The sequence below is a fragment of the Chrysemys picta genome, chromosome 14, assembly GCF_011386835.1.
Source record: "Chrysemys picta bellii isolate R12L10 chromosome 14, ASM1138683v2, whole genome shotgun sequence".
Taxonomy (NCBI): domain Eukaryota; kingdom Metazoa; phylum Chordata; order Testudines; family Emydidae; genus Chrysemys; species Chrysemys picta.
The window spans coordinates 34255596-34273117 of NC_088804.1; the positions used below are offsets into that span (position 1 = coordinate 34255596).

The 17522-nt window shown below is 43.5% G+C and overlaps 2 protein-coding genes across 12 annotated transcripts in view; one reads left to right on the plus strand and one right to left on the minus strand.

Moving 5' to 3' along the window:
• Nucleotides 1–7657, minus strand: part of CMC2 (C-X9-C motif containing 2) — a 43631-nt gene extending 35974 nt beyond the window's left edge. For 2 of the 8 annotated variants that reach the window (XM_005292323.5, XM_065567641.1), the window contains exon 1: nucleotides 7518–7657. The gene's annotated coding sequence lies outside the window, so the exon portion shown is untranslated. The remainder of the gene's footprint in view (nucleotides 1–7517) is intronic. The other 6 variants (XM_005292324.4, XM_065567643.1, XM_065567644.1 and 3 more) reach the window with 4 other exon arrangements.
• Nucleotides 7658–7701: 44 nt separating this feature from the next.
• Nucleotides 7702–17522, plus strand: part of CENPN (centromere protein N) — a 32944-nt gene continuing 23123 nt past the window's right edge. For 2 of the 4 annotated variants that reach the window (XR_010592672.1, XM_005292322.5), the window contains exons 1-5: nucleotides 7766–7924; nucleotides 8978–9158; nucleotides 10654–10699; nucleotides 15209–15268; nucleotides 15806–15882. Coding sequence is in view for 3 of the 4 variants with exons in the window: in XM_005292322.5 (XP_005292379.2) it covers nucleotides 7884–7924; nucleotides 8978–9158; nucleotides 10654–10699; nucleotides 15209–15268; nucleotides 15806–15882 (405 nt within the window). In the remaining variant the exon portion in view is untranslated. Of the gene's footprint in view, nucleotides 7925–8977; nucleotides 9159–10653; nucleotides 10700–11960; nucleotides 12114–15208; nucleotides 15269–15805; nucleotides 15883–17522 lie in introns of all 4 variants that reach the window. The other 2 variants (XM_065567639.1, XM_065567640.1) reach the window with 2 other exon arrangements.

Genomic DNA, 17522 nt, shown 5'->3' on the forward strand with positions numbered 1-17522 from the left:
TGAATGGAGTTCAGTGAAGCCAGTGTTAAGGCCAGCTGGACAGAGAGAAAATGCCAAATCTTTTAAATGCTGTATCATTACAAGTAGCAAGACATAGTCATACTAAATTGTTCCCTTCTTGGAAGTTTCCAAACAAGATAGCAATCTTTAATTAAGAGCAAGAAGCTATTTGAAACTTGATTCAAAACACAGTTCATGGACAGTAAGCATAGCTTATTAACAGTTCTAACAGGGAATTTCTCATTCTTCAATGGATTATATTTTAATTATTAATCATCAAATTACAATGGCATGAGTGTCAGTGCTTTTGCCTTTTTTCAAGCTGTAAATTGTTAGGGTTTGGAATTAAATGATGAGGTAGTAATACCGACAAAACATGTGATCCGAGATTATAAAAATTAAAGAAACCTGTGTATAACTACACTAAAAGAAAAAATGCATACTGCTCTTCCCTAGTTGGCATATCCTGAGAGTGATTAAGTAGTCAGAGATGGAGAAAGATGCCCAAAATAATAATAAATAATAATAATAATCTATTTAGGTTCCCATAAAGCACCCATCACTATAGTGTTTGAGAGCCTTAGAGCTTAACGCACTAGGGCCTTTTTCAGGGAAAATAGGATTCCATTAGAAAATGTATTTACTAGGGGTATGGCAGGGTGCCACTCCCCTTCCAGTCTGGGTGTGCCACCATGCCTCAGTTTCCCATCCTTCTGGGCTCTAAAAATATTCATATCCCAACCACAGGTGATTCATTTAACATTCTTCCCCTTTTCAACGTTTGCTTTATTAAACTACAACGAGAAAACAGTTTGCTTGGCTTACCTACAGCATAATCAGTTCCTACCCTTGTCAGCTTGGTTTCACAAGTCAGACCATTTAGCTTGCCCAGACACCCCACAGTCCTTCCAGCCCTATTGGTAAGGTTTCCCTGAGCTGAAGAATCTTACAGCCCTCTCCTTAAGGCTTCACTAGACATTGGAGAACTTGCCAAGGGAGTGACTCCTTCCTCTCTGCTGTCTTCCAGCAACTGACATCTTATATGAAGTGAGAAAGGAAACCTTCCTTTCCTCTAAACTGTTTCCACCCTCCTCCCAAGTCCTTTTGCAATCACTGCAAACACCTATGTCCCTTCTTAAACAGTCCTTCCCTGCTAACCCAGAGAGGAGGTCTATATATTTGATCACTAGAAGTTAACCATGACCAGCTAAACATTTCAGGACTTGTCCCTGTCATCACTAGGTACTAAAGATAGGTATAACATCATATTAGTTGAAATTGGTTAGTTAACATTTTCTAACAATGTATTTTCACAGTATAGACTTGGCCTCAGAGTATAAGGATGCAACAGGAGAGAGTATGCAATAAGGGGAAGATAGCCTAATTGCAATTCTGTTGTGGGAGGGCTTTCACCTATCACAGCTCTCCATCTACCATAGCCAGAAAGAATGGCTATTTTGTTTTTTTCTGGGCCTGGTGTGCTGCTATATGCAATACTGACAGTATAGCTACAGCTAAACTAACTATCCCTCTCTGATGTACATTTATAGCATCCATACCACGCAACCAATGGTGGACATTAGTCAATATTAACTGAAGAGCAGGAGAAAGACTGGCTGGCTTAGGAAGCTACCACAAGAGAGTCTTTCACCTGAAAGTCACAGGATCAAATATAGTAGCAGCCAAAAGTCATTAACATATGGCATCTCTTCAGTTCCCCCATGAAGAGGTTAACAATTGAAGCATATTGACTAGACAATGTGGGGAAGTTGCTGTTGATGCCTATGCTGTACCTGTTCTGTTGGTAGTTTCATATATTCAATTCTCTCAATTTGGCACCCTTAATGAGCACAAACATTTATTTTAAAATAATTGCAGAGGGACAGGAGAATTCCACCCTCTATTTTTACACACTGTTAAGACAAATAGATATGATAAGGGAAACTGTTTTATTTGTTGATAAGCAGCTGGGACTAGATGAAATCTTTCCAGGAATCCCCTATCCATAACTGGATACAATACTCCAGTTGAGGCCTAATCAGCACAGAGTACAGCAGAATAATTGCTTCTTGTGTCTTGCTTACAACACTCCCGCTAATGCATCCAAGAATGATACCTAAAAACTCGCTCTCATTAGCACTGACCAGAAAACTCTACCTCTCCTCTGATAGAAAAATTCAATAAGAGTACAACTCTACCAATTTTGCTGATACTGTACTTCACTCACTCAACCCAGAGTGGAGCTTTTTCTTTTAGTTAAAAGCAACAGAGGGTCCTGTGGCACCTTTAAGACTAACAGAAGTATTGGGAGCATAAGCTTTCGTGGGTAAGAACCTCTTGCATCTGAAGAAGTGAGGTTCTTACCCACGAAAACTTATGCTCCCAATACTTCCGTTAGTCTTAAAGGTGCCACAGGACCCTCTGTTGCTTTTTACAGATTCAGACTAACACGGCTACCCCTCTGATTCTTTTAGTTACTGTTTTATTCGCCTCCACTTATGTCCACAGAGAACTTGAGCTTGACTGTTCCCTGAGCTTCAAGAAGAGATTTAAAATTGTGTCAAGCTCATATCTTCAACTTCAAGATATTCAAGAACACTACATAAATTTTACTCCTGACTTACTTGAGAAAGGGAGAAGTTTTATAATACAGCATTATTATTAAATGTGTCTTTGCCTCCTTACAGGAAAAATGGAGTAGTCTTCAACTCCTCTGGGACTGTCCATTAACCCTTTTTTGCCAAAGAAAACCCAAATTCAGAAATCCCTCTGAATATACTTTTTTTCAAAATTCCAATTATTAATATCTTCATTTGAAGTCGTAAGAGAAAAATAGAGACGAGCCCCTATAGCAACAATCCTGAAACATATAGGTATTTTAAGCTCATAAAGACCTCCCCATAAAAAGTTTTCTTGATTCTTCCAGGTTGCCAAGAAATGAATTATATCTATTCTTTGTATTCAGTTCAACAAAACAAATATTGAAACAATGTTGTGTTAAAAAGAAACCTGCAAGTGTAGGGAAGTTCATGATAAGATACTAAATATCCAAAATATAGACAAAAAAAATAACATAAATAGGCAGATTTGTAGTCCCCAAATATTGGACCAAGTAACTGAGCATCCTGCCATCTGCTACACTCTCCCTGCTAGGGTAGAGGGCAAGAAACCAGGAAACTAGGTTGGATCAGCATTTCCATCTGGTCCCCATCCAGACCCCAACATGGAGCCAGAAGCAATCCGAGCCAGGTGTTAGGGGGAAGAAGACCAGGAGATCTGGTTCCTTCATTTTCCAGACCCAAATATGGGTTTGAGGAGCAACAGGAACGTAGAGAGCTCCTTCCCTCCCTTCCCAGACACCTTCATAAGACCAGACACAGCTACATAGGATGAAAGCAGAGGCGCCAACTTTCTAATTTCCCCGGGGATGCTCGACCTCTGCTCTACACTAGGCCCTGCCCCCACTCCATCCCGTCTCCCAAGACCTCACCCCCACCTTGACTCTTTCCACCTCCAACCCACCCCCGCCCCACTTCTTCCTGCCCCACTCTTCCCCCTCCCCCCCAGCACGCCACTGAACAGCTGATCATGGCAGGCAAGAGGCGCTGGGAGAGGGGAGGAGCTGATTGGCAGGACCACTATTTTTTCCTGTGGATGCTCCAGCCCTGGAGTAATCACAGAGTCAGCGCCTATGGATGAAAGTTCCTTAATCACAGAGATTCCTCTGCAATTCTCAACAAGCAGCTTAGAAGTTAGCAGGTCTTATTTCAGTACTGCCGCTGTTAGGCAGACATGCACCCAGAGGGAGATGGCCACAAGTGTGTTTGATATTGCTGCTCATGGGCCACCTATCTGCCCTTGCTGACCCTTATAACATCAGCAGGGAAACAGAAAAAAACTCTATGTGAATCGTAAAAAACAAACAACAACAACAAAAATCTACTGAGGACATGCTGTTTAAAAGAATACCCTAAAAAACTTGCATTTAAAACAAAAATCTATTTAGAAAATTCAGGTTGACAGTATCCTTTAACCTTTAATCAAAATGCCCTATGACACCTAAATAAAATGTTTACTATTCCCGCATAATAGGTAATTCCCATTAATACTTAAAGGGAAGCTCTCAGGTTAAAATATATTTTTAAAAAGCATTACTGTTAAAAACACTTAAATTTTAAGTAGCATTTTTAGTATCACTGACACTGTTTGTTCAGCTATTTTCCATTGATTAATCTATTTTAATTGTCCAACCTCAGCAAGTTTCACTTTGTTCTAGTGCATGAGAAACATGTTTCCATATTTGGATGGAAGGCACTGAAGAAGAATGTTCAAATCCAGATAAAACTGCTTTCCTTGATTCTCCTGCCACCCACACATACTTCATGAAAATATTTGTTAATAGTAGGCATCGTGATGCCTTTTCCCCTAAACTTTCTGACACTGTCTGTATAAACATGTTGCACACACATATTAAGGAAACAAAGGGTCCTTATGATATTCCTCAATTTTGGAGATAGAGGAAAGCCTAAGGGGTTTAATTCTGCACTTGATTTATTTTCACCTCAGGGAAACCCTTGCATTTATACAGATTCTACCTTAAAACCTGCCTCCATGTTTTTCATCTAGCATAACACAAAAATCAGCACCAAGTTTAAACATCTCAGCTGACTCATAGTACATTTTTATTATATCTGAGCTCCATGTGTCATTAGATTGTTTGATCATCAATCCTGCTTTTAAAGCATTTGCAATATACTTTACAAAAAGGATAAGGATGTCCACATGGTGGCGTAGTAGCCATGAAAAGTAAGAACTAATGATGACTCTAGAAAGAGAGTGTAGCTAACCAAATTACCTATGGAAGTGCAAAACAGATTGGTCAGGGTTTGTTTTTTGAGTTTTCACTAACAATACTGTTTGGCTTTCTAGCACTGTTTTTATTAACTTTAATTAACGTGTTCATTATGTTATACACAACTTTAAAGACAAAAAAAATAGATTTTGGACCTAAACTACTTGTTAGTATTACTTTAAAACACTTATCATGTCAAGGATGCAAAGTTGTAGATGATAACTGTTAATTTTCATACAAATTACTAAAAAAAATATAACAATGGATATGTGCTTGAAAACTTCATAAATGCAGCCAGTAATTAAGTTTCCATTCAAGTAACATTGACTCATTTAGATTCATAGATTCATAGATTCTAGCACTGGAAGGGACCTCGAGAGGTCATCAAGTCCAGTCCCCTGCCCTCATGGCAGGACCAAATACGAGAACTCAAAATTAAGGACAATCTGCCCTTAGCACAGCATACCCACATCACTGAAAGTTATGTCAGAATATATAAACATCACACTATTCTATTACACCGAGACACCGTATTAGGCAAATTAAGAATAACCCCTACATTTTCCAGCAAATGCACTATATTACAGTTAATTTATGTGTTGTATTGGGATACATCTGTGAAAGCTGGGTTGCATACATCTTATACATTAGGCTAGGGTAGGGGTGGGCAAACTACGGCCCGTGGGCTAGATCTAGCCTGTCAGGGCTTTGGATCCGGCCTGCGGGATTGCCACCCCCATGGCGCCGCGGGGCTAAGGCAGGCTCCCTGGCCCCACGCCGCTCCCGGAAGTGGCCACCACCATGCCCCTGCGGCCCCTGGGGGAGGGGGAGGGGCAGAGGCTCCGCGCGCAGCCCTCGCCTGAGGGTACCTCCCCCGCAGCTCCCATTGGCCGGGAACAGGGACACCACGGCCAATGGGAACTTCGGGGGAGGTACCCACAGGTGAGGGCTGCGCACAGAGCCCTCTGCCCCTCCACACACACTCCCCCAGGGGCCGCAGGGGCGTGGTGGTGGCCGCTTCCGGGAGCAGCGCGGGGCCAGAGCAGGCAGGGAGCCTGTCTTAGCCCCACTGCCACCCCAAAGCCACTCAAAGTAAGCAGCGCAGGGCCGGAGCCCACACCCCGAACCTCTCCTGCATCCCGCACCCCAACCTCCTGCCACATCCCTCCTTCACCCCAACCCCCTGCTCTGAGCTCCCTCCCGCACTCCCTCCTGTACCCCAACGCCTTGTACTGAGCCCCTTCCTGCACACTGCACCCCCTCCCACACCCGCTCCTGCACCCCAACCCTACATTCATGGCCCTGCATGCAATTTCCCCACCCAGATGTGTCCCTCGGGCCAAAAAGTTTGCCCACGCTGGACTAGGACATACTAAGGACGTACTGTTTCTACTGAACACCATAAGTTTTAAACATACCGACAAATGTTTGCTGCTTTATTTACTACTATAGTAGATTATCAAATCAAACTGCAAGGGTGTATTTTCATCAATTCTGCTGACAGGTGTTTTACCAGGCCATTCTCTACTTGTCAAGATGCATTCATTAGCTCAGAACCACAGAAAGATGACAGTTCATGTAATGGAATTTTTTTTCCTTGAATGCTTTCAACATTTTATTGCCACATTCAATGAATCATGCTTTGGAAATCTATGTTGTATAACACAAGTTTATTGCAGCTAGCTCTCTCTCTCTTTGTAGTCACTCTTATGCACATTCTTTTGTGAGACTGTTTTTTCCTCTAATTGTCAAGTAATCCTTGGAGACAGAAAGTGGTTTGTTAAATTTGTTGACACCCATATTGGTGACATACCATGCCCCAATAGGAATGCAAACCACTGTAGAATGAAGAGACCCCAGGGATGGACTCGGCCTAGGAACATAAACAGAAGAAAAGGTACACAGAGGAGGGGGCTGGCCAGTTTGGGTAGACTGCTCCCATATTTTAAGGCTTAAGCTGTACGATAAACCAGGGTAGACAATAGATGGACAGTGGGCCAAAGCCAAACCGCCAGATGCTTTTGAACAGACCGCATCTTTTTTATTTACTTATTAATTTAATTTAATGCTGGAGCGGATGACATGGCAGTGAGGTGAAGCACAGTATAGATCAAGGATCATCAACTATTTTTTGTCATGGTCCAAATTTCTTGGTCAAGATATAGGCAAGGTCCAGACTCCAAGAGAAACCTTTTCCACACAGCAGATAAACCTGCAGCCTGCCTGGACCCCTAGCTAAAGAAGAAAAGAGGGTTTGTTTGTTTTGCGGCAGGGGCCCCCTTTTCTCCTGTGGGAGGGGCCTGGAGAGATTCATTCTCCCCTCTTCGAGGGGTCAACCCTCTTTTCTTGCGTGTGCCTGGGCACATGGGGGTGTCTATCCCCATCAGATGGGGGAGTGAGCCCCTTCTCCTCCCCGTGAGAGAATGGAAGGGGTTAGTGTGTGTGTGTCCCCCCTCCAAGCCCCCCATGCTCTGACCGGTGCGCATGCAGGGGAGGGACCACCCACGTCTCCCGGGTCTATGAAAGTAGAACTGGAGAGGAGTGAACACCTCGGGGGGGGGGGGGGGAGAAGAGGAGCCAGCGCCCCTGAGTCAGAGGGGAAGGGGAGTTAACAGACGGGAGTCAGGGCGGCTGGCCCCGCCCCTCTCAGCCTCGTTTCACTTACTCCAATCCCGGGGAGAAGAAAACTCCGTCAGGAGAAAAAGCCGGGCCCCAGCGACAGCCACTTTTCACCTCAGGACTGACAACAAGTACAACCCAGCTAGGGGCGGGGGAAAGCGGTCATGACCCGGAAATACATAGGACTTCGGAAGTGAAGGCCCTGCGAAGTAGCGGTCACTGGGGGCGGAGCCTACGGGAGGACGCAGTTCTCACAAAGCGCATGCCCCAAGGGGGGGGGGCACGAAACAGCGCTAGTGATTGGACCATTCAAATGTAGGAAGCTGGATGATTGGGTGCTCCGAAGGTGTGGGCGTGGCTGGCGGGAAAGAGCGGACAGTTTGGCGAGCCCGAAAAGCGCTGCTCTGTCGAGATGTTCGCGAGCGGCCGTCGCCGTCGCGGTGCCCTTGACAGGTAAGCGGGGGGGTGCCCGGGCCCTGAGGAGATGCTCTTGGGGCGTCAGGGGGGTTCCCCTTTCCGTGCCTTGCCTGGGACTGACCCCCATTTCCCGCGGGAGGGGCTTCCCCGTAGCCCTGGGCTGCAGCACCCCCCCCCCCCCGCGTAGCTTGAAGGGGCCCCAGCGGGTATTCACGGGGCCTTCCCACTAGGGCGCTGCCGTGGGAGTCACGTTCCCTCGTGTGGAGAGAGCGTCTTCGGGGGCCCGGCTCCCCCAAACCTCGGGCGTCTCCCTCCCTCCGCTGACAGACACCCCGCAGCCTGTCCGTAACACACACACACACACACACGGCCGCTTCCTTAGAGCCAGCCCCAGGGGACGGATCTTAGGCAATGGACGGCGAGGAGAGCCCGGCGCTATGCCCCGCATGGAGCGGCCCTGCTCTGGTTGCAGCGTTGGGCTGTCTCGTAAAACGGAGCAGCGGCTTGGAGGAATTTGCTGCGGGAACTCGGAGGTGTCCTTTGGCCAGTCTCAGAGCAGCCTGGGTGGTGACTCCCCGAGGCTAGAACAGGGGCATTTTCTGTCTGTCAGGGTAGCGTTGAGGTGCAGCTGATGTGCAGTGCTTCTATATCGTGATGCCAACTTTTCCCAACCTAGCGCTAAAAATTTCCCAAATCTGGTGAAAAATGCCCAGATAAAGTTTTCTACAGTGCTTCTATATTCTGGGACATTTCCCAAAACCTGGGAATTTGTGAGTAAAATGTTTCAAATTGGGAATGTTCACTCAAAACATTTTACTCAAAAATTCCCAGATTTTTGGGAAATGTCCCAGGATATAGAAGCACTGCTGATGTGATACTCCCTCAAAAGAGCAGATGTCCTAAGCCTCGGAAATACGCTGATTCTTTGCAGTGTGTACATTAGAACTGCCAGTCAGAACAATGATAGGTCTCCAACAGTGGCCAGTACCAGAGCTTCAGCGGGAGTATACAGCACAGACCAGTCGGAGTGATCCACACCCCACCTTCCCTCGTCATTGGCTTATAACTCTTTATTATTGCTTTTTAAAGTGGCTTCACAATGGATGAGACAGTTGCTGAGTATATTAGAAGGACTGTGCTGAAAATCCCACGCCATCAAATCATGGAAATGTTAACGATGTGGGAATTCCTCTCCAAGACGCAGCTGGAAACCATTAATGTGCATCAGCTGAAGGAAAGAATTTCCCAAGAAGTGGTGGAGCTTTGTGAGGTGATAACATCCATTGTGTATGGTCTGTCTGTCTGAAACATTTTCATTCTACTTGCATAATGGCAGGATGGTATACTAGAAGCATCTATTGGTGTCTTTGTAATGTGTGACACACATTTAAGAAGGAAAATATTCTCATTCTCAAATTAACTTTATTTTCCTTAATCCAGGCACAGGTTAATAGTTTCCAATCTGAGAAATATAGTGCATGAATACTGAGTTGGCCTAACTAACTTCAGTGGGTGCACAACTGGCCCATAGGAAGGCACAATTGGACTCAATTCTTCCTTGCTCTTTAATTGAATCATAGATTAGAGCCTGCTATTGTTAACAATTACTCAAAGATTTATGTATTGGCACTGGGTAGATTCCAACCATTCAATTGGGATGGAGCTGTTCTGAAGTTCATCTGTATTTGTGAATATGAATGTTAAACATATTCTATCTGGACATCTAGAAGGCTAAGACATGTTATTCCTAAAATGCTGTCTCTCTTAAGGAGTAAAATGCCTATAGTTTTTTATTCTTCTGGAATTCTGTAGTGTTATTTCTGAGGTTTGTGGTTTCTGTTTTGACAAACAAGCACATTAGATGGAATAATTTCCTCTGCAAGATTTGTTTTCACTTTACTTGGTGTAAAACAAAATTTCTTCATATGACACTGCTTGTGATAATGTTCCACAGTTGGGGCCTTATCCTACAATTGCATTTGCATGGGCAGACCCTTGGGCTGGCCTCTGTAGAGTCTCAGTTATCATATCTGCCCTTAAATTCTACTGTTTGTTACACAGTTTTAAAGGCATTGGAATCTCATGATTCCACAGATCTCTTATCTATAGTATTAATATGCAAGCTTCAGGTGCAAGCCAAAAAGACTCGCTGAACGCCATAAATAGTATTGTTAAACTCCTTTTAGTGGGATAACAAATGCCAGGTTCAAAATAGCGAGGGTGTTTTGTAGAAACTTCTTTACTCTGTTCCTAAGAGTATCTGAGATTCTTCAGATGGCATGAATTTTTAAAAACTAAATAAAATTGATGGGAAGAAAATGATAGTTCAGCTTTTACTTGATTTGGATAATGAAACACTAGTCATTTTCTCTTCTGTTTATAATAAAGTTTAGTTAATTTCACTTACTGGGTCTTGTGTACTAGTTCAGAATAGCAATTCTGCAATAGTTTAAATTGCAGCCTCTGCAGAGGGAGTGCATAAGTCCACTCAAATGTTTTCAATTTTTAAAAGAAAACTATGACTAATACTGGGTCGGCAAAACCTTTTTTTGACTGTATGCTCTTTGTGGCAGGGAGTTTGTCTTCCAGTGTTTAGAAACTGCCTAGCATTCTGTGGCCATTAATGCAATCTAAGTAATTTTAACAGTATCTACATTCTGGGGCTAAAATTCCAGACAGTGTTTATTTAAGCCGCAATTTTAATGAAGTGCTATAAAGAATTCTGGCTCTACGGTTCACCATGCACTCTAAATATTTTCTTGCAGGAAAACTCTGCAAGTATCAAGCAAGCAGCCATTCTAGACATGATTTGTAAGTTAAAAATACCTTTTCTTTATATTTTGTCTGACATTATCAAATAACTTCTAATTCAGAGAATTGCCCTTCTGAGATATTGGTATGTTAAGAATGGTCTGACCCAGTATGCCCAATAGTCAATCTAGCCCAGGATCCTGTCTTCTGACAGTGGCCCATGCCAGATGCTTCAGAGGAAATGAACAGAACATGCAGCTTAGAAGGTGATTCATCCCCTGTTGTCCAGTCCCAGCTTCCGGCAGTCAGAGGTTTAGGGGACACCCAGATCGTGGGGTTGCATCCCAGACATTCTTGGCTGATAGCCACTGATGGACTTATCCTTCATGAACTTATCTAATTATTTTTTGAACCCAGTTACATTTTTTGGCCTTCCCAACATTCCCAGGCAATGAGTTCCACAGGTTGACTGTGCGTTGTGTGAAGTACTTCCTTATGTGTGTTTTAAAACTGCTGCCTATTAATTTCATTGGGTGACACCTGGTTATTGTGATATGTGAAGTGATAAATGACACATCTGTGTTCACTTTCTCCACTCTGTTCATGGTTTTATAAACATCTGTCATATTATCTATCATATCCTTAGTGATCTTTCTTTCTGATCTGAACAGTTTCTGTTTTTAATCTTTCCTTGTACAGAAGTTATTCCATACCCATAATCATTTTTGTTGCCCTTCTCTGTACCTTTTCTAATTCTAATGTCTTTTTTGAGATGGAGTGACCTGACCTGCATGCAGTATTCAAGATGTGGGTGTACCATGGATTTATATAGTAGCATTATGATTTTTTTTCTATCCCTTTCCTAATGGTTCCTAACATTGTTTGCTTTTTTGAGTGCTGTGCATTGAGCTGATGTTTTCAGATAAGTGTCCATGATGACTCCAAGGTCTGTCTTCTTGAGTGGTAACAGCTAATTTAGAGCCCATCATTTAGACTGCATGGTGGGGGATTATGTTTTCCAATGTGCGTTACTTTGCACTTATCAACATTGAATTTCATCTGCTATTTTGTTGCCCAGTCATCCAGTTTTGTGAGATCCCTTTGTAATTCTTTAGTCTGCTTTAGACTTAAATATCTTACATAATTTTGTATTGTCTGCATACTTTTCCCACCTTGCTGTTTACCCCTTTTTCCGCATCATATATGAATATGTTGAACAGCACTATTCCTAGTACAGATCCCTGCGGCATCCTGTTATTATCTCTCTCCACTGTGGAAACTGACCATTTATTCCTACCCTTTCTTTTTGCCTTTTAACCAGTTACTGATCCATGAGAGGACCGTCCCTCTTATTCCATGACTGTGTGCTTAAGAGCCTTTGGTGGGGGACCTTGTCGAAGCTTTCTGAAAGTCCGAGCATACTATATCAACTGGATCACTTTGTCCATATGCTTGTTGGCACCCTCAAAGAATTGTAATATATTGGTGTGGCATGATTCCCTTTTACAAAAGCAGTGTTAACTTCCCCAACATATCATGTTGATCTGTGTGTCTGATAATTCTGTTTTTTACTCTAGTTTCAAACACTCTTCCCGATATTGAAGTTAGGCCTGTAATTACCAGGATCGCCTCTGGATCCTGTTTTAAAAATTGACATTACATTAGCTATCCACCAGTCATCTGGTACACAGGGTGAGTTAGTAGTTCTGCAAGTTCATGTTTGAGTTCTTTCAGAACTCTTGGGTGAATGCCATCTGGTCCCGGTGACTTATTACTATTTAATTTATCAACTTGTTCCCAAACCTCCTCTACGGACTGTCTCAGACTGAGCTGTCAATCAGATTTGTCCTGTAAAAAGAATGGCTCAGGTATGGGACTCTCCCTCACTTCCTCTGCAGTGGAGGCCAATGCAAAGGATTCATTTAGCTTCTCCTCAATGGCCATGTCTTCTTTGAGTGCTCCTTTAGCACCACAGTCATCCAGTGGCCCTCCTGGTTGTTTAGCCGGATTCCTGCTTCTGATGTACTTAAAAAAAAATTTGCTGTTAGTTTGTGTGTTTAGCTAACTGCTCTTCAAATTCTTTTTTTTGGCCTGCCTATTTATACTTTTTATACTAGAGTTTTTGCTCCTTTCTATTTCCCTCAGTAGGATTTGACCTCCAATTTTTAATTTGCCGTTTTGCCTCTAACTGCCTCTTTTACTTTTAGTCATGGTGACATTTTTTGGTTTTCTAAGGGTGCGTCTATACCCAGCCGCTAGTTCGGCGGCTGGCAATCAAACTTCTGGGTTCGAATTATCGCGTCTTGTCTGGACGCGATAAGTCGAACCCGGAAGTGCTCGCCGTCGACTGCGGTACTCCAGCTAGATGAGAGGAGTACCGCGGAGTCGACGGGGGAGCCTGCCTGCCGCGTGTGGACCGAGGTAAGATCGAACTATGGTACTTCGAACTTCAGCTACGTTATTCACGTAGCTGAAGTTGCGTACCTTAGTTCGATTTGGGGGGTTAGTGTAGACCAAGCCTTACTGTGTGGGGTGGGGTTTTGTTTGTTTCTTATTTGGGCTATGCATTTAGTTTGAACCTCTGTTACAGTGTTTTTAAATAGTTTCCATGCAGTTTGCAGGCATTTCATTCTTCTGACTATTCCTTTTTATTTCCATTTAACTAGCTTCCTCATTTTTGTGTAGCTCCGTTTCTGAAGTTAAATGCTACTGTGGTGGGCTTCTTTGGTATTCCTCCTTTACCCTCAGCCCCTCCCCAAAGATGTTAAATATAATTATAACATGGTTGCTATTACTGAGTGGTTCACTATTCACCTCTTGTTCAAGATCCTGTGTTCCACTTAGCAATTAAGTCAAGAATTGCTTTTCCCCTTGTGGGTTGCGAGACTGCTCCAAAAGGCAGTCATTAATCTATTTTGTCCATTTTATATAAAATTCTAGGGAATCCACAAATCATAAATGTTTGCCCATATGTTAACTGACTAGAGATGACTAATCCTGTATAACACTGAGGTTATAGATCAAATCCAAGACTATTACAAATTTAGGGAGAAAATGTTTGTCTCCAGTATGATCAGCACACTAAAAACAATATTGTCTTGAACATATGGTACTTCTGGGGGAATTCTGTGCCACTGCAGAATTTTGCAGAATTCCCTGTTTTCCCCACAGAATTTATGGCCGCCACTAGGGGATGCTGGACTCGGCAGAGCCTAGCTTGCAAGGAGTGTAGTGCCCAGCCTGGCATGGCTTAAGGCTGCATGCTCTTTGATCCTCATTCTCCCGGGTTGGGAGCGGGCCTGGGAGACCCAGCCAGCTCTGGCAAAGGGTGAGGAAGGGCAGGGCTGCACTACAACATCTCCCCTGGAGGGATAGTGAAAAAGTTAGGGGGTGTAAAGGCTATGGGGGTGCTGGTGTCTGGGCTTGGCTGTGCCCCGTGGCTGGGCTCTGGGGGTGGGGGACTTGGATGCTGGGGGCGGCTCCACGGCTGGGCTCTGGGAGGGGGGGGCAGCCCCGCGCCTGGCCTCTGGGAAGGTTGAGGGGGTCTGGAGGTCGCCCTGTGGCTGGGCTTGGAGATGGAGGCTGTGGGCTGCCCCGCAGCTGGGCTCAGGGGCTGATGTCTGGGCTGGGGGCCGCCCTGTGGCTGGGTTCGGGGTGTCGGGGGCCGGAAGGTGCCCCATGGCTCAGCTCTGGATTTGGGGTGTCTGGACTGGGGGGTGGCTTAGCCCAGGGGGGGGTGGGAGTCCAGGGGGAATGGGCTCTGGGGGCCTCACACAGCCCCCTCCAGCATCCCCCAACTGTTGTTGTAAGGGTTTCTTTAACTCTCTACTCCTGGGGGAATCTTTTTTGCTGTTGTCTATATTGTTCACACCTTTGTTGACACGTATTTTGAAATAAATTTCCAAAATAATTGAAACTGGAGTGATTATATTGTGGTGTTTTGACAAAATATGCAGAAGTTTGCAAAAATTTTAATTTTTTGGCACAGAATTCCCCCAGGAGTAATATGAGTGTTAGTTTAATTCAGACAGCAGCGTATGGCACATTAGCTTCTAATAATCAAGGTGGATCTCTAAATTCAACATAGATATATAGATATAAACTTTTGTTTATGTGGAAAACTGAAGTATAAGTGATTCCAAAATGTTTTGTTGTGTGTTGCTCTAGCTGTTTCCTGTACATTGATAACTCTTTGTATTTACAAGTTGGCAAACTCTTGTAAGTCTTTCTTTTTTCTCTAATTGCCCAAAACAACTTAATTCAAGTTAAGAAAGAGTTTTGGTACCTTACATGTAATCCTTTTTAAAGAGTGAATTGGGAGGAGGTTACCTCGTTAATTAATTAACCAAAATACAACAAATTTTAATGTCTCCTGTATAAAGATGTCTATTTTACTTGTAGACTAGAAGCTACCTGCAGCTTAGGACAGTCTTGATCACTAGGACTTTTTTTGAATTTGAGGACAATTGTTTGAAAGTGATCTGATCACAAATAATGTATGTCAGTAGTTTACTCAAAACAGTTAAGTTCCATGTTGACTGCATCATTGGACAACTTTTATCTCCCCAGACAACTACACCTATCGAAACAAGAAAGTTTGGACTGTTTACCAAATGACCAAAGCAGCGGGTAGGTAAACATCAGTCTCTAAAGATACCACCTCTACAGGATTCTCACTCGTAGGAAAGGTCCTTCATTTTTGGCTTTTACATACCCCACCCCACCCAACCCCAGGAAAATTCCTCAGTTTTATAAATGCCATTATTCGGTTTGTACAGGTTCCTCTGCCCTCAATTTTGGACCATTCAGGTGCATGAAAATACTGATTTATGTTAGGAAAATCCAATACATTATATTAAGTAGATGTATTTATGTTGTTAATAAATTAGTCTATCTGTTAAGGTGAGACAGTATAAGGGAAGAGACATGTATGCACGTGTGTGTGTGTGTAGTATGTCAGTGCTCACATTCTAAAAAAAGAAGTGCCAAAACTCCCCGGAGAGATTAAACTGACACTATTTGATCTATTAAATGGTTACAATAAATGTTTAAATTCTTGGGTTGATGCTACAGCACTGTAATACCATTTTGCTGTAACAGACCAAATTGTGTCTAACAGTCATAATTTTGTGTTTACGATAAGTGGTATCTTTTCTTGTATAACAGGTGAAGAAACTGACTCTTTTAACTTGGCAGATTTCAAATACAAATTTAAGAGAAGTCTTCGGTCAGCTCTAAAAAATGTAAGAATAAAACCATTCTAAATGAGTTGCAACTCTGCAATATAAAGGGTGGTTATTATATCATCTTTAGGAAGATAATTCTTGATTTGACCCTGCTTTTTAACCAAAACTTGAAGTAAATCTGTAAATGGCTGGAGTTGTGGGGGATTGTATTTGAAATACCAAGGCGAAACTATATATATATAGTAGTAGTGTTTACCTTCAGACTTGCTTTTTTCTGGTTGAGGGAAGTGAAAAGTGGCAGAGTTCTGTCGTAAAATATAGCATTACCTGTTTCAGGCTCCAGAGAAATACAACTGTATTTCCAATTTTGTATGTTTTCAGTACTAAGTAACACTCTATCTACTGCAGGGTTGGCAACGTTTGGCACGCGGCTCGCCAGGGTAAGCACCCTAGCGGGCCGGGCCAGTTTATTTACCTGCTGCCGCGGCAGGTTCGGCCGATCGCGGCCCCCACTGGCCGCGGTTCGCCGTCCCGGGCCAATGGGAGCGGCGGGAAGCGGCGCGGGATGTGCTGGCCGCGGCTTCCCACCGCCCCCATTGGCCCGGGACGGCGAACCGCGGCCAGTGGGGGGCGCGATCGGCTGAACCTGCCGCGGCAGCAGGTAAATAAACTGGCCCGGCCCGCTAGGGTGCTTACCCTGGCGAGCCGCGTGCCAAACGTTGCCGACCCCTGATCTACTGGCTAATAATTGAAAACCAGTTTGAGTCTGTACTTCAGAAAATACATAAACTAGATAAATATAGCTGAATCAGGCTTCAAAAAGCATTGCTAGATACAAAAATGGAATGTTGCTCATATAGGCCAGAAGAGTGCAGTGTTTCAGGACAAATACATCTGAGACTTTAAAGCTAGGGTGTTCATGTGGCCTAGATATAATTGATATTGTTCTAATCTGTCAATCAATAAAACAACTCTGTTAACTAATAATATATAAATAAACATCTCTCACCAAACAATCTGAGTGGAATTTGAAGTAGCCATGTAATTTTTTTATCAATAAGCAGAAAACAGAGGGTGGAAGTGGGAGGGTGTATACACTATTCTGAAGTTAGCACCGGTAGTAAAAATGGAGTCAGAAATAGTAAACTGCTCTTGCACATGGTCTCTAGCTTATGCTTCAATTTATTATCTCTAGTGGGCATATTTTCTGTGTTTTGGAGTTTTGGCCCTGATATTGTTATATTTTGGCAAAATTTTACATTGTCTAGTAGACAGTGCTGTTCTTGGGTCACATACTATATGAAGTAGTGTCCAACATGTGACCTAGGGAGCTACTCATGGTTATGAAGAGTGAATATGTATGAAAATTTTGTTCTAATTATCAGTTTAATGTGTTCCTTTAATCAGTATATGAAACACTTGTCACTATTGGAGGGGGACGCTGCTTCCTTAGACTTGGGAGCTTTGTGAGCAGCTGTTTTCTTTCTTGATGCAACTGCTGAGCAGTTTGCCTGCATTGCAAGGGAGGGAGAAAAAAAATGACTGACTGGCCAATTGCCTCCTTCCCTCCCCCATTAGAAGCAGTATAGGAGCTTGACTGGCTCTGCCTGAACCTACGAGAGCACCTAGCAAAGGGTGGCTTCCATTACCTACACAGCCACTACGGGTAACTTGGTATGGGTGGGTGAAGCTGAAAA